Source organism: Empidonax traillii, unplaced genomic scaffold, assembly GCF_003031625.1.
Source record: "Empidonax traillii isolate 1590-97213 ecotype Southwest subspecies unplaced genomic scaffold, ASM303162v1 scaffold905:size246956, whole genome shotgun sequence".
NCBI lineage: Eukaryota > Metazoa > Chordata > Aves > Passeriformes > Tyrannidae > Empidonax > Empidonax traillii.
The window spans coordinates 86,136-107,903 of record NW_020956098.1 but is presented as its reverse complement, the minus strand read 5'-3'; the positions used below and the strand labels follow the sequence as shown (position 1 = coordinate 107,903).

At 44.2% G+C, this 21,768-nt stretch overlaps 1 protein-coding gene across 1 annotated transcript in view; it reads right to left on the bottom strand.

Annotated features, from left to right (window-relative positions):
• Positions 1-11,376, bottom strand: part of LOC114067369 (protein eva-1 homolog C-like) — a 117,957-nt gene extending 106,581 nt beyond the window's left edge. The window contains exon 1 of the mRNA XM_027902754.1: positions 11,277-11,376. Coding sequence (XP_027758555.1) covers positions 11,277-11,376 — 100 coding nt within the window. The remainder of the gene's footprint in view (positions 1-11,276) is intronic.
• Between the last annotated feature and the right edge of the window lie 10,392 nt (positions 11,377-21,768).

Below are 21,768 nucleotides of genomic sequence, written 5' to 3'. Positions count from 1 at the left end.
TGCTGGGGTCAGAATGAGGATCTGTATGGTAGGTTGGACTCTCACTAATCCAGCTCTGTTTCTAATGAGATTGGTTCCCATTACAGCAAAAGGAGGTCCAAGGCTTGATTTGCCAAGGGGACCATTGTCATGCAGCCTAGGGAAGCAAAATAATCTTATCAGTTTGAACTTGAACCTTGCCCTCCAATTATATGGACAACGTTTCTGAAAAGAGAGATAAAGTGATTTTCATTTATCTGGCAAGAACAATGTATTGTCTAATACCAAGCATTCAGTTTCCTGCAGCTGCTGATAGACCTTTACACTCCAGCCACTGGCTGTACCATTGCCAAAATGCACTAACTGCTATCTGTGCACATTGAGCCTGAACCAAACCCATGGCAAGTGACACCATCCACATTTACAGTGCAAATTATAGGTATAGCAGAGTCTCTACTCCTGCAGCACAGCCAAAGTGAAAGCCTGGGACTGTCAGCTAAAGACAAGCAAACCCGAAGAGCAGGCAGACTCAGAAAAATTTTTCACTCCTTCTTTCTGACCCTCTGTGTCCCTATCCAATCCATCAGCACCCCCTTGGCTGCTATAGAGACCATCCCCTTCTGGGAGTTCTGCATCCCCTGCAACGCAGCTAAAACAAAGAACATTTTGGCAAATAACAGCCAGGCTTCATCTATTCTTTTTTCTATACAATTCATTCCATCAAAGTTGTTTAGCTGAACAAAAACCCAGCGCCCTCCTTTATTGTGAGGCCAACAATAAACTAACATGTGAGCACAGCGTGGGTCACAGATGTGTGTGCTGCATCATCAACTGTGGAGCCACTTCCTTGCACCACTCACTTTTATAAAGCTTTAACCTCTTTGAGCTGGAATTCAGATGAGCACATAAACCAGGAAGCAAACAGCGTTAACACAACAGAAGCAGCCTCTGTACAAAAGACACATGAGGAGACGGACGTGCTTTGGAAACAGTCAGATCAACAACCTCAGTTTCCAAGGGGTTACCCACACAATAAAAATCTAGAAAGAAATCAACTGAACAAATCCCAGGGGCTCTATTTTTAGCAATATCACTTGCACTGCAGGATCTTTATTTGTGCCTTTGAATAGACACATTTACTTTTTTTTCCCCCCTTTTCTATGAATTAACAGAAGCAAAAAAAAAAAAAAAAGTTTGGAGGAGGAATGTCTTCAAAACTCATTTTTATAGATCTCTTAGAATATATTCCAAGGGCAGACCCCAAATTTGCAGCCCAATTTTAAATACTCTTACCTCATCCCAAATAAAATAACCCTCAAAGCATGACTACTCTAAGGAAAAAGAAAAGAAAACCAAACAAACAGAAAAAGGCAACAAAAACTATGCTTCCTATAACATCCACCCACTCATGTTACACATAAAATACAGGTGTAATGTTGCCCTTTCCTCAGGGTACTGGGTCTGGTTGTGATGGAGTTAATTTTCTTTGTAGCAACTTGTACAGTGCTGTGCTTTGGATCTGTAACCAAAACAGTACTGATAATGTATAAATGTTTTAGCTGCTGCTGAACAGTGTTTGCACAGCATCAAGTCTTTCTCTGTTTCTCTGCCCCCTCCCAGTGAACAGATTGAGGGTCTGCACAAGAGGTTGGAAGGAACACAACCAGACAGATGACCCCAGCTAAGCAAAGAGATGTTCTATGCCATACAACATCGTGTTCAGCAATAAAACAGTGGAGTGGGGTTTAGGTCAGTCAGCCATCTATGCTTGGGAGCTGGTTGGGCATCAGTCTGCCTGTGGGAGGCAGTGAGTGACTGCCTTTGCATCTCTTGTTTTGCTTTCTTCCTTATTTCTTCCACTTCTCTTTCATTATTTTTGTCTCAACCCATGAGTTTATTTGCTTTTACTCTTCCCTTCCCCTTTCCTTTCTCCTGTCCTCCTGGGGATGAGAAGGGGAGGCAAGCAAGCAGCTGGGTGGTGCTTGACTGCCTACGGCTGCCAACCCACAACATTTAGTTATGTGCAATTGACTTTGCAATGTTCATTTTAATGTTCATTTTAACCTGCACAATCCATTTTCATAGAGGTATTATAGTACTGCAGAAAAAATTGTGTACTGACTACCACATATTTCTTCCTGCCTGTCACAGCTTGAGAGAAGGGTAAGGGGCTGCTCCTTAGAGAGAAAAAGGTAGGTACTGAACTGTCTCTGGAATATTGGGCAGTTGGAGCTCATGATGCCAATCTCTCTGCCTTGGATCCTCATCTGTGCAACGCAGGTAACATTCCAGACTCTCCTTCCAGAAGGGTAAGTACACCCCTGTTTGCTGGACACTTACAACAAGCAGAATAGGGTTTAAATAACAGAAAAAGGTTTAAATAGCATTACACGCATGGCAAATCATGCCCCAGGGCCATAAGGACCAGAAGAATAAAGAAAACAATTGTGAGGCAACTGTCCCGTAGACATTACAGGAGTCCTACAGAGGTGGAAAAAATAGCATATTCTCATTAAAAAGTAACTCATAACATAAAAACTTGGATTTAAATAGGTAAAATTACCTTTATTTTTGACATTTCTTAATTTTAAAATGTTTGATTTGCAAGCCTAATACTGTTATTTGAATGTTTCACACAAAAGCTAAACTTTTTCAAAACCAAAGTGCAGAATTTTGTCCCACATCATCCCCATTGCCAGGGCCACAGCAGCACTGCATGTACAGACCCCACACAGACCACAGGGGGAAGAGATTTCCCAAAGACTGAGGCCCAAAATAATAATCCATAATCCAGCTACAGCAGCTCAAGTTACCACCTATCACTATAATTGCACTCAAGTGTCTGCACTCTTGGCCCAACACAACTTTGAGGGAAGTGTGAGCCCAAAGCCTTTGCAAAATACAGCAAACATGGGAAATCAATGTCAGGAATTGCACCTGCCAGGGGGCAACTTTAATATAAATGCAGAGGAGCAAGCAATAAGTGATCACAGCTGAGCCCACAAGTCCAGGGCACAGGAGGCAGGTCACCCCAGCCCACAGTGTGATACAAAACTCACAGGGGAAACATTAGCAGAAAATCCCCCCACTGCTGCATTTGTTATTATATTTACTTGTTGGAGTAAAAGCCCACTTTAAACCCTGGAGGCTAATACAACACATGTTGATAATATCATAGCAGCAAAACCACAGGCATCTGATAGCAGATGAAAATAAAATAACACAGGCACACAGGGGGTCTCAGAGTAGGTGGTCTGAATGGCCCCTTTTTGACAAGCAGCACCATCAAGTACCCAGCCTGTCAAGGACTGAGCTGACCTGAAGTCAGCTCTCTCTCAAACCCTGATGATTCTGGTGCCTTTAAGGGCTGCTGGAGGAGTGAAAAATGTCTCTGCTGGCAATTAGTGCGTTGATACCAGATCAGAAATTGATGCACAAGAATACATAGTGAAGTTCTTTGATTGCAAATAGCTGATTAATATCCTCTGGCTCTCTAGGCCTCCTTCTCTTGCTGTAACATTAAAAAGGGAAATATATTTTTTTATATTTCTCTTTCTGTGTTATTAAGGACTTGGGATACTTTGCCAACATCTGGATGTGACCTCCCCTGCCCACCCCAACTAAAGTGCTTTGAAAACATCTACTGCAAACTCTTTAGCAGCATTCTACACCCATCTGTTTATTCAAACACTCTTCTGACACCTGACCCCTCAGAGTGTGCCCAGGTTGCAGGTCACACACACACTGCTCCACCTTCATGCAAGGATCCAAATGGATCCAAGAGTGATTATTGAATAAGAAAGCCTTAATATCCACTGGAGTCCCATCAGCACTGATACCACAGCATTTACCAACCAAGTTCAAGAGCACAGAGTATATCTGAAAAAAGTCAGCCAAAATTTATTTTACTGTGCAACTCAGACCTACCAAACCATCATTGTCTCTCTGATGTAAGAAGACACATACTGGGTTCCAGGCAGCCAGGCATTAAGTATGCCTGGAAGAGCAGACATTCATGGTTTAATTACTACAAATGAGCTCATATCCTCAGTTATTGAGCTGAGCCAGGCACATTTGGATCACCCCAAACCCAGGCTGAGAGTCACAACTCACCATCCTTCCTCAGGCAAAAGGAGCAGCTAAGTTAATAATAGTAATAATAATAATAATAATAGGTAACCCAAGCAACTCTCTTAAACATGTTCACAATTATTACTTCTACACTAGTTTTAATCACCAAGAAGATGAGTTGGGATTACCTTCTGTGCTTCTCTTCATGCTGCAAAGCTTTTGGTAAGGCAGCAAAGTTGCCTCTCAGCTGAGCAGAATTTGGTCCTTGCCTGTCTTTTAGAAAGAGCACAAAACCCCCCAGATAACAGCAGTGCTGGTTCAGTGAGGCACAGCCCTGGTAAGGACACAAGGAACCTTGTAGTATTGTACCAAACCAACCTGACCAAAAGTCCTCTGGACTACTTTGAGGAGCACACTGGGTCTGTTCCTGCAGGCAGTCACCTGCCTTTCAAGGAAGAGAATCTGTGAAAGTCTTGGGTATCTGCGTAAAGAAATTACAAGAGCACAAAAAAAACTAAACAACTCAGGGGTAGTTGTTTCCACTGATTCCCCACAGGGACTGGGGTTGCTATCTTGGAGAAGAAAGTTCAATCTATACCTGCACAAACGTGCCAAGAATAAACAGCCAGTCTCAAATAACACATGTAAACAGTCCTGGTGTTGGCCACCTAAATCACTGCACACCCACCTAAACTCAGCATAGCCCAATCCTGAATTCTGAACACCCAGCCCTTTGGGAGACCAGGCCGGGTTTAAATTAGCATCAACAAAAGGATCAGCAAAAGTGCCAAGTGTAAATATGTAGTTTTCCTCTTCCTGCAGAGACTAAGCTTATTCTCACCACCCCCACAGCTTATGTTGTAATTTTAGCTTCTAAGTATCTCATTTGAAAAAGGGATAAGTTAGAATTTGCACTTTTTTTTTTAATTGACCAAATTCTTTTTGCTATATAAAATCTGCTTTCACAGTGTCTTAAATCAGGGAAAATTTTTACCAGAGGACATAAACAGTTGCCTTTTTTAATTCTGCCGCATTTGTTTCCCTAATAAGACACAGACATAGGAAGAATGCTGCAAGGACAACTTCCTCAAATAGTCTGTGCATCTAGTGGGCACTGATAATCTGGGATACTTTGAAGCAATTAAAATTGCCACAGTGGATTTTTATTTTCCTTTTTGCTAATAATACTAATTAAATAAAATGTTCCTGATACTAACAAAAGTTTGCATCTGTGGAGCAGCTTCTGGGCCCCTGAAATTAGTAGATACTATATAAATATTGCCAGCCTTCACCAACAGAGGTCGGGCTCCCTGAGGTCCCTTGGCTCTTGCTGACAGCTCTGATGGCTAAACCAGTGGATTTCCCTGGGCCATGAGCCAGATGCACACATATGGCTCTGGAGCTTAAAGTCATTGCCCACATACACAGTCCCCTCTTGAGACATCCTGGCACCCACAGCAGCCCCATCCATCCCTCACTGACAATGTTTGCTTTCCCTGGCACCACAAGTACCGGCCTGCAGCTGGTTTTTCACAGCAGTAACAGCGGCACCCCCGGTCACAGCCCAGGACCACAAACACACGGAATTGGAAACACGTGTTTCTCTTCCTGGAGCTCAGTTTGGTCCCTTCAGCTGTCAGTAAAAGTAAACACTAAATATTTTTTAGAGCCAGCCAGCATCGAGTCCTCCCTCGCAGCCTTTTTGATCACAACTGTTGGGAAGTCCATAGTGTTTTCCCCTCAGGACAGGAGTGCACAGACACCTGTGTCTTTGCTTAACACAGTATGCTGATGCCACAGAGTTGCATCCCTGATGATAAACTGGAACAACTCTCTGGGAACCAAAATAGCCCCAGCTTCTGTGCTGCTCCTCCTCTCCTTGCAACAGAGGCACTTGATTCTCACTCACCCCACACTGATTTCCTCCTCCAACATCTCTCAGCTCTCTGAGGTCTTTAGACTGTTTTCCACTGACAGACAGACATACATGACAAAAATCTCAGTTGCAGCTTCCCTCCCCCATGAGAAACCTCAGCTGTGGCTCCAAGACCCAGCCATGCCCTTCAGCTCCCTCCCCTTGCAGACACATCTCCAGAACATTATCAGAAGAGGCCAACAGTGGTTTTAGACTAGCTTTGATGAGGTTTTGGATTTTGTCACCTCTGCAAAGGAGAATTTCTCTACCCCAGCACAGACAGCTTACCCTGAGTAAGCCAAACTGCAGCTGTGATGGATGGGTTGGCACATAAGGCCTCCAGTTGAGGACAAAAATATCACCTGGGGGGCAAGGACCTGTTTGAGCAACAACCTGAGGCCCATCCAACCTCATCACTCAGAGCCCTTCCCCAAGAGAAGGTATGGAGGTGGCCTGGGTTTGGCCCAGTTTTTAAACAAAATCTAGAGCATATCTGTTTTCCCCGGGGTCAAAACCTCATTACTGAGCTACACCACCACACTGGAAAAGAAATTTTCTGCCTTTTTATTGACAATCCCACTTTCACAGCCTGCAACCTTCAGCACATGGACCACCTTGACACCATGGATCCATTCAGGGCTGTCAGGCATTCAGAAGCTGTTAGTATGTAGATTTCGGTGATAATTTGGTGAATGGAGTTGTCAAACAAATTGCCTTTATTACGGACTGATTAAATGCAATCAGAGTAAAGTGCCTTTCCCCTCCCAACCCCAGTCCTCATCACCTCAAACAAACACATTGAGCCAATTAGCAGGGAGGTGGCAAAAGCAGCTTTCACTTGAAACCTGATATTCTTGGGGAAAAGAAAGAAAAAAAAAACCACACCACCAAAAAAAAAAAAAAAAACCAAAAAAAAAAACCACCAACTCTTTGCACTGTCAAAGCCAAGAAGAGCCTCCAGGGAGAGATCCTGAAAGCTACCCAGGGCTCACCTGCAGGGTGTGGATGGGAGTTATCAGTATTCATCTGGCTGGATGCCAGATCAGCTCCCTTAAGCACCATGCTGCTCACATCTAGCTTGTGCCAAATATAATGCAAAGAACGTAAATATTGAAGCCGGCCTAAGGGGAGCAGCACTACCAGGGCTGCTTTTCCTTCAGCTGAGTTCTCCTGTTTCAAAACAGGCATGAGCTCCCAGCCAAGCTATTTCCATGCCTAGAAACTGAAGTTTTTGGCTTAGGTCCTTGTAGTGGATTCTCTGGTGTCTGCAAATGCCTGAGTTCACGGCATTTTTTGCAGTAGTGAATGGACCTGTCTCCATTAACAAGAAACTCCTGCTGCCACATAAATCTGATGCCGCTGCTCTTCTGTGTCTGAAGTTATGGGGCATTTGATGAAGGGGAAATTTATTGAGGAGAATTGGAGCACAGCATCATAATCACATAATCCTAATTCCTTGCAGGTATGCAGCTGGAAGTTAAATGGTCACCTTGGCTGACAGCAGGCAGAGCAGAATTCAACATGTGTTGGCATGACTGATCTTCAGAGACAGGAACGCAGTGGCTGGAGCAGAGACAGCACACAGGATATGAGCAATAGCTGTTGACTAAGCTGTCAGCTAAGCTTTCAACGCCTGCATCTAAAGTTAGCACCAAAGCCTAATTTTGGCCCCATTAGTCCCTCTAAGTAGCAAGGCCTGTGCACTGCACATGGATCACTGCTTCTCAGAGCCTATGCAGAGGAGCTATGGCATAGCTTCCTATGGCAAGGTAAGGACTTTCTTTTAGCCCCTTTTTATTTGTGGTGGGAGTCCAACACAAAGCAAAGGCAAAGTTTTATTGACCAGCAGGGATTGTGCAGAGTTCGTTGCTGGGACTGAGATTAGGACTAGAGGCTTAAAGTAAGGAGATGCAAAACATCAGACTCTTACACCATACCTCATCATATTCCTCAAGTGTCACCTTGAACATAAGGGGTAAGGGACACATCAAGACACTGGGTTCTAAGCCATCAAACAGTCCTGAGCACAAGAACTGATAACAGAATGAGATTAGACCAAGAGCCCATTCTACAAGCAGCCACAGAGAAAAAGTCCAGACCTTCTTAAAAAGTGGCTGCAAAGTGCCTGATAACTTCACTCTCTCCCTCAGGACCTGCTTCCTACCCCCACACTCCGGCTGCAAACATCAATGTCTAAAGAACTATTAAAGAAAACAACTTCAAAACTCTTCACATAGTTCAAATACTTCACTTAAAAGGGATTTGAATTCTTACATCTCAGATTGCACCAGTCCCCAGCAGGACACGCACTCATCATGTTCACGTTGTGGCAGTTTGAGCTGTTCCAACAGGAGGGATGGAGCCACAGTGAGAGACCACGTGCTCAGGCAATGGAGATCCCCACCAGCCCTGCCTGTGCTTTCCTGTGACAGACTCAGTTCATCACATCACAAGCTCATCACAAGGCACCTCTCAGGGTACCTTGCCACGATCTACACAAAAATGAAAACCTCCTGCAGCCAAGGGACACACACCTTGACGACCCAACCAGCGGGAGAGCACTGGGAGCAGTGGGATGTGTGTGGGTGTGCAGCTCTTGGGAAGCCTTTTAGCCAGTCCTACTGCAGAGCTGCAGTGTGAGAGGCAGGTCAGTGCTGCTTGTGATCTGCTTAGAGCTCAAGACTGACCATCCCTGAGCTTTCCAAGGCTGGATCCATGCACTTTGTCTGGCCCATCACAACAAGGTCATGACCTATTAAAACCAGCAGCACCTACCTGATAGTGCTGAGTCAAACCAAGCTGAGAAGTCAGAAAAGCTTTGTTGCTAAACAAAGTCTACAGGACTGAGTTTAAAAAAAGGCCATTCTTCTCCAAAGAGTGTCAGCTGCTCTCTCTGGACAGTACTGCTATTTATTTGCAAGCTGGAAGAGCCTTTACATCCCAATAAGCTGTGTCATCTCCCTGCAGCACAAAACTGCTGCAGAAGCTTCTGTGGCATCACAGCAAGCCTTGCATTCCTCAGCAGCAATAACCAATACAAATCCACTCATCTCCTTGAGATGCAGACAATTTATGTTTTGGATGCAGCACCTCTAGATGTGATGGCATATGGTAAATGTATAAAGCTTCCCCAAAGACATTCACCTGCTCAATTCCAGCCATGACAGAGAAGAACACAGAATAACCTAAAGTATGGAAAAGGTATATAAGAGGTTAGAAACAATCACAATCCACGCCCCTTCTATTCCTCATGTTAGCTGACAATTCATATGTAGGGGTAACAGCGACAAACAAGGTGCTCCATCAGGTAGGGAGATTTATCTGGGCCACTGCTCCTTCAGAGGGACACATGGTCCATGCCCTCATGCACTGGAGGGAGATAAATGGAGTGTTTGGAAAATGTATTAGGGAAGCATAAGGTGTGATTTTGGAAATGCTGTACCTTTTCCTGCCCCCATTCATCTTGTGGCCACCCAGCTCCTGAACTTACAAAACTGTATTCGAGTTGCTACACAGCAGGCACAGCCCTTTCCTGCAGCAAGCCGTGTTTCCTGTCCTGCAAAGTACAGTCAGTCCAACAAGACTGGGAACATTTGCCAAGCCTTCTATCAGTAAACATAGCTTGGACCTGGCAGAAGGTTTCAGTAGTTGTAGAGACTCATGGGAGGTTGTGCTGTTGGGATTACAGACCCTGCTTCAGAGTACAGCCACACCACACACGTACACGGGGATTTAAGCCACCCCTCTTGTCCCAGAGTGTGACAGTACAGCTGGATGTTGCAAAAAACATTATTTTGGTCTCTGCAACCTTCTTATCCATTTTTTTAAAGGACAGTGTCTTCTCCTGTGGACAGCACCACCAAATCCTATTGAATTTCCTTCCATTGCTCTGGCTATGTTGTACAAACAGTGTGAAGTACCATTGCCCTGGGACACCTGTACATGTTTTAATGTTCAGTAATTTGGTCTGACTGGGGAAACTTTATCTGTATTTCAGAAGGAAGAGTCCATTCCCCATTACAGCTTTAGCTCCTGTCATTCCCACTCCATGAACCCCTTCTGCATCAACTTGCTTGCAAGGAGGAGCATAGAGAAAGCTCAGCACCAAGAAAAGGATGAAAACACACCAGAAACAGGGAAATGTCTCAGTCCTTTCCGTTCAGAGGCAGATCTGCCCTGAATGGGAGCCCCCAGGACTGATCTGCCCCCAAAGGAGACTGAATCACAGGCAAGCCAGCCCCCTTCAATTCACATTAAGACTTCAAACTACTGTATATATTGTCCCCTCACTCCAGCCCAAGCTTCTTCTTTCTAACACAAATTTCTCAGAGCACACAGACACATGTGCTCCCAGGCAGTGAGCAGCAGTGCCGTGATATGCTGAAACCCAAGTCCAGTGAGATTCAGCCCTTACAAATGACACTTTTTCATCAGCAAATTATAACTGGCAGCTCTTATCTGCTTCAAGAGTTTTGCAACACTCCCCTAAAGAATATGCCAGACTAGTTCTTCACACTAAGACCCAAAATTAGAACCAATATCCTAAAAGCAAAGTGACCCTCACTAGGAATTCCCAAGCAAACTAATCAACATTACAGTTTTAAAACGAGCTCTGTTATATTTTCTCAGATCCACATGCACATTCACAAAGAACAGAAGCAGAAATGTAATTTTAAAGCGACTGATGCAGCTGTAGAGTTATAAAAGTTGCACGGGACTCCAGAATTACAAGGTGCTGGGTATTTACCTGCTGTGCACAAATCAAAATAAAATTCTAGGCCCAGAAATGATGAAGAAAGGAGATACTTTTTCTCCTGTCTTAAGAAAACACAGAGTGTATAATTCACTCCTTTATCTCAGCTCAGGGGGCTTTTGCAACAATCAGGAGCTGCATATTAAGAGAAGGGAATCTGGCCCATTACAAAATAATTGGGACTTGCTGTGCTAGTTTTAATTTACATCCTAGACCTTCATAGTCTCCTAATCCAGCTCTTTTCACTCCACTGAGAAAAACAGCACAAAATCTGCTACAAACTTACACAAGTTAAGAGTATTCCTTTCCTTCTTCCCAAAGTTACTCAGACTAACTCTGCTGAAACAGTTTTGCTAATTATTGAGAAATGCTTTTAAGAAACTCAAAATTCTCTTACGGAAGACACTTTTCATCCACTTATTTTTAAAAGGTTAAAATTACTCCCCACATAATTATCCCAGATCTGCTCACATCCCCTTTCCCTGAGCTGCTCCTGAGCGCTGGAACAAGAGCTCCCATCCGCGAGCAGCACATGAAAGGATCGGTGCTTCTCCCTACCTGAGAAGTCTGCAGAAGTCTTAGCAAAGTTGCTGAAAGCTGTCAAGCACACGAGTCCCAGGAGGAAGGTGGAAGTGGGAAACACGTCTGGGCAGCACATCCTTAAGTATCCTCAAGGCTTGTCTTCTTCCAGAGAAAAGGAAAGCGGTTTCTGCCCCAAGCCGGCACTCGTCATTGCCCGGAGAGCAGTGTTAGTCCCATTACTTGGAAGGCTCTCAGCCAGCGGCGGGGAAGGAAAAGCGCTCGGCACACACACACACTCACACACACACATCCCTGGGAGTGAATGAATCCCGGCTGACGAATGAGACAGACCTACCTGAGCCTTGGCGGAGTTCCCAGGGTCCTAAAAGCCACCTCTTCGCCCAAATTTGCTGCAGACCGTTCCTGTGCAGCTGTCCGGCGGCGGCACTGGGAGCTGGTGGGGGGATAGTCGGAGAGGGGGCTGCCTGGGTGGGGGGGCTGGTTTGGAGAAACCCGGTTGTGTTATTAGATTAGATATCCGGGGATCTTCTCTGTGTTGCAGACAGACAGAAGGACGGGCAGAGTTTTCAAAGCAGGGAGCCCAAAACAAAGCACCTGAATTCACATGGGTTTTTGGCATGACGGGAATTTGGAGCTGCTGCTGAAACCAGTGTGAGCAGTGGTGCCCTGCCAGACTGGCGACAGGACAATTGTTGTGTGCCCCTTGTTGAGAGTGATCCTATAATGGAAGAGACTTTGCACAGGCCCAGGGATCAAATCCTCCTGGATCTAGTTGCAGGACCAGGTATCAGCCACATATCCAAAAATCCTCCTTTCTTTTGACAGCAGACAGCCACGCCAGGCGCCTTTTATCCCACTGAACCCCTTTTGCGCTCCATCAAAATCAACACAGGGTTTTCACGTAGATCCAAACCTGTGGTTTTCCTAGAATCATAGAATGGTTTGGGTTGGAAGGGACCTAAAGATCATCTTGTTCCAAGCCCTCTGCCATAGGCAGGGACAACTCCCCTTAGACCAGGTTTCTTCAAGGCCCATCCAGCCTGGTCTTGAGACCCAGAAGATCTGTCTCTTTCCATGGCAATTATTTTAACTCCCAACTAGCACAGCCTCAGATGCTCATTCAAGTACTGCTCAACCTGCAGCATTAAAGGAAGTCTCCAGCTCACCTGGAAGCACATCCAGTATTTGATCCTGCCTGATTTCCATCCATCTCTTGGCAGCATCAAGCCAGTCATAATAACTTGGAAGAGCTGAGCTGAGCTCTGGGGACACAGATAGATGTGTGGACTCTGTGGGCACAGGAAGAAGATCCTTGGCTTTGGTTTCCAGCATAAGCTGCAGCTCAGGCATAGATTTGTATATAAATAAGGGGCATATCTAACATATCCAGGCTAGAGCATCAGTGCAGAGAGCAATGGGCAGTTTAAACAGGCAAAGCCAACAGCAGACATTTAGCAGCCTGTGTACACATATACCCAGACCTACAGAGCACCACTGTGTGGGGCTGCCAGGGAAGGGCAGATGGAGCCAGGCACACACACCGCTGCTGAACAAAGCTGCAGCTTCTATCCAGCAAAAATAACCTCAGTGGAAACATCAGAGGAAAACCACAACTGGTTTTTACTGCTCTGTCCTGTTCATCCACATGGAATTAAGTGAAACTTTCCAAAAACATTGACCCTAGAGCAGAAAACAAGTGTAAGAAACTTCAGTCCAAAAGGCTCTGGGTTTTTTTCAGAGCTGAGTGTACTTGTAAATAGTTTCTTATGCTGAAGTTTCTAACAATGTTTCAGCTGATCTCAGATGAAAATCAGAGTGGCTGCCTGATTATATGTGAAAGACATTTTCAAGAGTGCTGCCATGAATACCAGAGTAAGTTTTTCCACCAGAAATCTGCCCTGGGATGGTCTGTGTGCTAGAAGCCAACTCCAAGGGGAGCTATAAGTCCTGTGGCCTTATTTGCTTTCTACCCATACAGCCACTTGCTCAAATTCCAATCAGCCACACTGAGGACGAGGATAGTTTTGTAAATCTGGAGTTTGAGCTCAAATCCTGCCTGTGACCACAGGAACAGGAGGCAGGTCTGGTCTGAATTGCCCCTAAGCAACCCTCTTTCCATCAACAGCTATTCACACACTGAGAGTCTACAGTGAAGGTGTAGATGAGTCTCCTCGAGGACAGTGGTGGCTCTGGGCTGACCTGACAGCACAGACATACCAATCCAGCAGGCTCTGTACAATCCAGCCCCAGTCCCTTCTTTCTGCAGACAGTTCTGCCTACCTTTTGCAGAGGGCTGCTTAAGCAAGAAAAAAATCTCAGGAACTTCTACAGGTTTCCTTCTTTATTTTACCTGATACTTGAATCCCACATGCTGGACCTCCCTGACCCATATTTTTCAGGGGTGATCAATTGTTTTAAAGAAAAAATACCAAGGTATTTGATTCTAAGCATCTATGTATAATTCTTGTCTCACCTACTTCTGCTGCCCTTGCCCAGAGGAAGATTCACCACTGCTGCCTTATAGGCATGAGATAACCATACCCATTACCAGATTATCAGTCAAAGCTCCTTATCGGCAGAACAAAGAAACAACAGGACCCCTGGAAATTTATCAGCCTCTGGAGAAGAGAAGCACTATTTGCTGAAAAGAGCCCACCCTGTTAGCAGGTGTTGATTTTACTGATTAAAGGGTAATTAGGTTTGGCTGACTCAATATATGGGGAAGGAAAAAAAACTCTGGTGACAAAGGGTTTAGGGCTGAGCATGGGCAGTTTGCTAAAACAGCCCTTTAGGTTGTCACTAATAAAGTTAAACCAGAGGGGAGAAAGTTTACAGCAGTGTCCTGTCCTGTGAGGGCTTTGTTTTAGAGCAAGTTTGTTAAGATACTTTCTTCAAAAAGAAAGAAAAAAGCAACTCTTGCCAGAAAGAAAAAGAAAAAAATAGATAATATTGACCTTTAAGGAACAGACAATTCAGTTAAAGCCCATCTCCATAATGGTCTTATTCCCTAGGGCATGTGGGAACATCAGCTGCGTGTTTCAAAGGGAAAGAGGCCACCTGTCCCCTCTGCAGCACAGACAAAGGATGGTCACTCTGTCAGGGACAGTCTCATGGGGTAAACGACTCAAGGGGACACCAGTATGGAACTTTAGGAGTAGCAGCCCTTGAAATCCACCCATGCTCTCAAATATGTCTCTGGGGATGGGTAATAATGCATATAAAGGATCTCTTGGATCCCTTGTTCTCGAGGCCACCCAGAAGTGGGAATAGGCCAGTACTGATGCAGTTCAGCCTCACATCTTAGCTTGGAGGAATGATTACTTAGTCCCTTTCCCTCCACAGACTGACTGTGGAGGAGCCTCTGTAACTAAGTCTAGAATGCTTAACAACTGTAACTCGGTCCTCTTTTTGACTATGATACATAAATGCATTTCTCTTTCTCCTCCCATACTCCTCTCTTGTAGATCCTCTCCTTCTCCTGCTACAGACAAAATTGTAATATCTGAAACATGCAAGCAAATTCCCAAAGCATTTTAAAAGCGGTTAAGTTCAGCTACAACTGGGGAAACCGAGGCACTGAGAAGTGAGGCAATTAGTCATTCGACTTTGTCACCCCAACCACAGAGTTTATAAATGGCAATCAGGAATGGACCCAGTTTGGATGATTCCCGGTTTAATCCCATATGTGCTGATCTTGTTTCCTTCTAGGGCTGATTTTTGGTAATACTTTCCCATTTTTCACTGACCCTGCACCATTAATCTCTTCCTTGTGGACTAAACCACCCACAGCCTGAAGAAAGGTTGGTCAGTAGCAAAGCTGGACCAGGAATAGCTTTCAGGTAGAGAATCATACGTAGGATTGAAGCTCTCTTTGTTTACACAGTCACAAGCAGGTTTATTAGTACAAATTTGCTAGGACTAGACTCACTTTCTAACCCTAGTAACATTATTCATTTCTTACTGCATTTTCCACAAGCTCTCAAAAAGAAGCACTCTCCAAAAGACCACTGCTGCATTCTGCCACTTCACACATGGGCAAAGCACAGTCATGTTTGAGGTCACTACTTTTTCAATGTCAGCCAGGGAAAACTGTCAGAAATAAGAAAATATTAAACACTTTTTATCTTTAAGTCCAGCTAGAGCTCTTTCCACTTGGCCACATTGCCTCCTTGTAAAATAATATAAATTAATGACAAACTATATGTGCATTTATGTCTACAGAAATATATCTAAACTGGGTGGTCAGAGCTTCAATGTAAAACAGCAAAGCTTCCCTGCAGAGGACAGCTTTTTGTTCTCCTTTTTTTAAATCTTTCCCCTAGGAGTGTCTTATGGAAACAGATGGGGTTACTCATGGAAGTAAGAGTTGTTTGCTTTCAATTTGAAGACAGAGGACTTCACATAATGCAGTTTTGCAATACAACACCAAGTACTCACAAGTAAAATCCTCCTCTCTCTCCATATTCAATGGTAAACAACAGCTGTGCAGAATATTCAAACTGAAAGGCCTTTGAAGTTTTTACATTTTGTGTCACTCAATCACTTCAGTTTGCAAAACGAATGTAAAACCTGTGGGACTCTGCTCCACTCTGGGACAGGTTTGGAGCAAGAGTGTTGCTTTGAAAGAATTCCATGTAGAAAAAAAGTCCCGAGTGATGCACTTATCTCACTAAAACATTGGGAAAAATGGAACAGAGTGGTCCAAAATTCTCCAATGCATGGAAATGTCAAAAATAAAATATTTGGAGACTACAAAGTAATTCACAACAAAGCTGAAAACTTTCTGCTCATATCTGCACCAATAACTGATGTTAAAATTTCTCTCAGCTGAAATTCTCTTTAGTATAATGGTTCCGTATTCTGTGTTAGAGAATACTGCAGAGTCTGATGATTTCTCTAGGCCCAACATATCTGATTGGGTTTAGTTGGTGACTTGTGTACAAGAGTCCTGCATGAAGGACAACAAAAAAGTACTTCAGCACTCCCCCAGATCCTTCTGCACCTCATGGGCACACATCCTACACCCAATCACAGCCCATCCTTACTGCAGTTACTGTTACAACTTGCACTAGAAAAGCCATTTTTGTTGCCAGAGACTTTTCCCACAAAACTGATTGTTTCCAAGCCCTGTCATGAAGCCTTTGCATAAAATCCACATCTGTGGTAACGGGTTAAACCAAGCAAGGGTTTGAACTCAGGCACTGCCACTCACCTGTTGGACTAGTCCTTGGTGTACTTCTGACCCAGATTACCTGGCATCCAGACAATTTCTGAGCATGGTTTGGGAGTTGGCAGGGGCTTTGGCCATCCCCAGCTGGCAGAAAGGAAGCCAGCTTTGGAGTTTGATAGCATGAAGACAACCAGAGGATGGATTCTAAAAGACCCACCAGTGTTTCAGAAGTTTTTAATAGCTTTGGTGAAAATGCAGTGGCATAGCCTAAGAACTGAATAAATAACCCCAGACCCAGGACAGACTGTCTGCCAGTGCTACAGCGTCTTCTCCATCCTGATACATAGGCAAGCCTGATTAGAGCTTCCCAGGAATGACAGTCCAGACTACAGCACAGCTACAACCCAAGCTCAGACAGATCAGCTTTCACCTCAGGCTTATCCTTGCCTGGGACACAAGATATTTCCCTCACATTTGTACAGACAGCAAATTACACAAAAACCTCTGGCTCACAGATCACAAACTGGTAAGAAATCAAAGGAAACCAGAGGAAATACTTTTCTGCTGAATGGGTAAAATTAATCCCAAGTGTAATTTCATTGGCATCAGTGCAAATTCAACAATGCACTGTCTGCCATTTGCAAGAACAGGTTTGTGTTCTCCTTTCACATGTGCTTAAACATACATTTTCCTTTTCTTTTTTAAATATTTTCCATTTGAAAGGACTGTTTCAAGACTAACCATATGCTTTCACATGCATTTGAGTACTTAGAACAATAATATATCACCAATTTGTTGTGTTTTTTTTTTTTTACGATGGTCTCCAGAGACTATCCAGTGACAGAGCCCAGGTGTGCTGGGCATTGCACACAGTACTGAGCTGTGTCATCTAAAACAGCCCAAGGAACTTACAATGGCATTGAAGTTCAAGCTATCCAACCTTTGCACTCTGTAGCCACAACACTATCATTAGGGAACTCCAGTTAACTTGCTTCTAGGGTAAGAAATGCTTCTCTCTGCAGGAAGCTCATACTGGAATTACTGCATTCATTGTCTCTGGTTCACAGATCACTGATACCTAATGTGGTAACGTTACCTACTGGACCAGCTACAAAGAAGGCAGAGGGAGGAAGGAAACTATACAGCTACCTCCAGGAGATTTGCAAATGTCAGAGTTCACCAGAACAGGCAGTGTCTGGACTGGCAGAAGTGTTATGTGCACAGCTCTGTGTGTGATTAGTTTAGTGGTTGCATACAACAGGGAACTACATAAGACTTGTATAAAAAGTGGCTTTTTTGCACTCAAGTAACTTGCCTCAGAAACATCTCAGCAGAGCTAAAAGGGGGCTAGAGCCCACCTACATTCTAACACCTTTTCATTTTTTGCTGGACTATCCGTTTGTGAAGACTGACAAGCCAGCAGCACCCTCCCAGCCCTTCCTTGCCCACCACTCTGATGTTTGTGCTTTGCCCTGTCCTGCAGTTGTCCCCTGGGTGTTGTTTCATGGACAGCCTTTCCCTGGTCATTCCCAATCTCAGATTCTGTTGTTCATGGACAATCTTTACCAGTTATCAATACCTGAGGATAATTTCTTGCTTCACTTGCCAACCCTATTGTGGACATACATAACCAACCAAACTCCCTTCTCCTTTTCTGCAGTGGCAGGTAAAATAATTTATTTTGATTTCCCTGAATCTACCCTGACACAGCACACCAGCTCACTTCCACATAACCCCCCTCTGCTAAATGAACGTTCTGACATTAGAGGAAAAGCATCTTTTTGTTCGTTAAAGGGAGTCTCAGTCCTAAGTGCTCATTTGATGCACTGAAAGAAGATTGCCACAAATGGTGCTGTGAATAACCAGGAGAGCTGAGGGCTTCTTCAGCCAGTTTAGGAAGCCAGTGTCCAGAGCTGCTGCTGATTCAGTGGAGGAAGAGGCAGAGACACAAAGCTTGTAAAGCCCAGTTTTCAGGTAAATGCCTTGCTGTGAGTCCAGGGGAAGCTAAGTGAAACATAAGAAAAAGGAACAGTTTCTCTCTCCCACCTATCTTCACACAAGAATACTGCAAACAGCTGAACCAGTGCACTGGAAAACAATGTTACGATTTCCAAAGGGGTTTTGCAAAACAAAGGCTATTAGATCACATTTTCTTTTCAGGTCAGTCACTGTTCACACAGTAATGAAGAGTGGAAGTTGATTGGCTTTGTTAAAAATAATGAGAAACCGTGACTTTGAGCAGTTTGATCATAAATTTTTGCGTTGCTTTTCCTCCTGCATGAGAGGGTTGAGATAGTGGGCATAATTTATTGTGACAAACCACTAGCATTAATGCATTAATCAAGGAAAACAAATGGTCCCCCTTTGAAATCTCCTGCCCACCTAGGGAGAGTAATGGAGTTATAAATGGAGAAAGAACAAATATTGACTCTATGAAATGTAAAGGTACCTGAGAGTTCACCCATCAGTCTTTAGATTACATATGCCTTTCAAGATTAATGGGATTTCTTTCATAATACATTTTGATCATTATTTTTTTTTAGCATCTCAGGAAACAGGATGGGGACATCAGTGGTCTCTAGGTTTTCAAGATATTCCATACTATTTCCGAAGGACAGTACCTCCAGTTTCTGGAATGAGGTAGATGCTGTCAGCCCAAGAGATGGCATTTAGTTTGAAATAAGTGCTGAAGGAGCTGTCTGGACTAGTCAATGAGTTATTTTTTGGATGGCATTTCTGGTGGAGTTTTCTATAAGATGGCTCCAGAACTCACCCTCCATCACTTAGACTGTAGAAACTCAGAGACACAGACACCCCTTACCCAAACAGGACTCCAGAGGACTCAAAAATTTACTGCCTGAGGGAAAGGCCTTTGGCATCATTTACTGAACTTAATCTTACTTTGTCACACACTCTTCATAACTTTTCAAAATCATAATGTCTGTCTCATTTAGCCTCCAAAGTCTTCCACACAGATTATTGGATTAGTGGATTCATTTCAACATTGGCTTTCTTATTAGATTTGACTCCTCTTAAAAATGTCTTGCTAAATCAGAAAATTAGGAGAATTGAGTGTTTCATAATTGTTGAGATCAGCAAGTCTTGTCCCTTCTGTAACCTGTAAGGGTGCCAGGCATCCCACAGGGAACTGAGAGGAGACATAATTAAGAGCAAAAATCCCAAGAAAAACTACAAAGCCAGTCACAACTCAAATTCTCAATGATCTGAAAACGCCACAGATTCCAAGAGGAATTTAAAGACACTTCTGACTGAACACAGGGCCAGTGTCTACCAAGGCACTGGCAAAGCTGCCAACAGACCATTTCACGTTTCATATATCCCCTGTACCCTGATAGAAATCATTGGCATCTGTTGTTTTTCTTCTCCCATGAAGGTTATAAAATAACAATTTACCCTTCAGGGCTGGAACACAAGAAAGGAAAAAGGAAATGGCAGAACATAGGTGTGCATGAACACAGTGGTGATGTGCCATGGAGGCCGTGCCCATTGCCTGGAGCCCTCTGGGAGCTTCCGACTCAGGGGGGCAGATGTGACAACTTTTCCAGCAACTGCACGGGAAGCAGAGAACATGCAGTTGGCCTGGCAGGGTTAACTGTGCGTGGCTCCAACAGGATGTATGCTCCAAAACAACCGAGGCCTGGGGGTGTTTTGACGGAACGAGCGGAAGGTTTTCCAGCTCATCGCTTTTCCGAGCTCAGTGCTGGGATGCTGTGTCTGAAGAACAATTCTCTCTCTCCTCTTTGCTTGCTCTACAGTAAAGTAAAAAATGTAATTGTGGATGCTTGATGACCACCTTAATGAACAGATGCTCTAGCCAGAAGGGTCTGGCACATTACGTTATTCTAAGAAACATTTTGGAATTTTTCTGATTATTTTCAGCAAGATCAACTCACCTTCAGATAACTAACAACTCATGTCTCATTAAAGGGAAGTTTCCAGAAAGAGTAGAGATGCCATCAGATTTTTTAAACGTTCTAATAATGTCCACTACACTCAAAACTTTCTGGAGTAGTTAAAGGAGCTGCTTTTATATCTGGGATAAATGGGACAAAGAAGAATCCAGGAATTGTGCAGTGTCCATGGTTTTGCAAGACAGCCTGAAGGATTCGGATACCCAGCCATTGGTAAGGCTACAGAAACTGCAAACGACTTGAGAGTTGTTCAGCAAAGAGCATAATTTAGGTAGGACAAGAGCTTACTCTGGGCTGATGTTTCAGGAAGACGTCACCATGCAAGTCATGGATCTGCTCCACACCGTGGAATCTGTCCTTCTCCTTCCAGCTGGGGTCCTTGGGCCTCTTTTCCACCACTGGAAAAGCAACTCAGGAGTGTGGGATAACAGCCCGGCATCTCCTAGCAGTAAGAATCATCATCATGAGTGTTGGAGGGGATTCACCCCATACACATTTTGCTCCCACTCTGACATCTGGATGACACCTCTGTGAGAAGGGATCCCTCCCAGGCCCTGTACCCGGTGTCACAACTGTGCAAACCAAGGAAACACAGATTGAGAAGGCAAGAGATGCATTTTTGCCACACTGTTGCACAAATGTCAAGGAAAGGAGCTTCACTTCTGAGGAAACAAATGCCAAAGTAAGGTTTTAAAAAACAATTATTGAAAGCAATGTTTCCACTTTCAAATCCAACTGAAACCAAACTGTGCCAAGCCTTGAGGTCTATACTGAGCCAGCGCTCATTCCCATTCATGAGAGAGATGACCATAAGTTGTGTGCACACTCCACAAAACATGAGGTGGGGAGGCCCTTCATGAGCCAGTCCCATTTCTTTTGTAACCCAGAGACATCCAGCTGCCCCTTTTCAACCCTGAATGGACAACAAACCACATCTTCAGAGCAGCTCAGCCCCTTGTAGACATCTCTTTCTGTTTAGAGACACAATAACAATAACAGCAGGTGTTACCACCTTTTGCTGTGTTTCCTATAAAAAGACATCCAAGTTCCCTCTGGCAACATAAAAATTCACTCCCTGCTTCACACCCTCTGACACACCACAAACATCTGTGTTGGAGTTGCTGCAATGTGGTCTCAGGTGTTTAGAAGAAATCTCTGGGATTTCAGCCTGAAATGCAGATTGTTTCAGGAGGGTGATCCTGACAACCCTGATCCTGGTGCTGGGACTGAAGCAGTGTATCCTTGGCCTCAAGGGGATATGAGCAGGTTAAATCCAGACAGCATGTGTTGGATGCAGGTAGGCAGCTCACGAGAGGAAGCAGTCTGCCAGTGTTCACACAAACCAGAGTAAGAGCCCTGCCCCAGTGCTGCTAACAAGTTTTGGGGTTTCACATTTGCTATTATA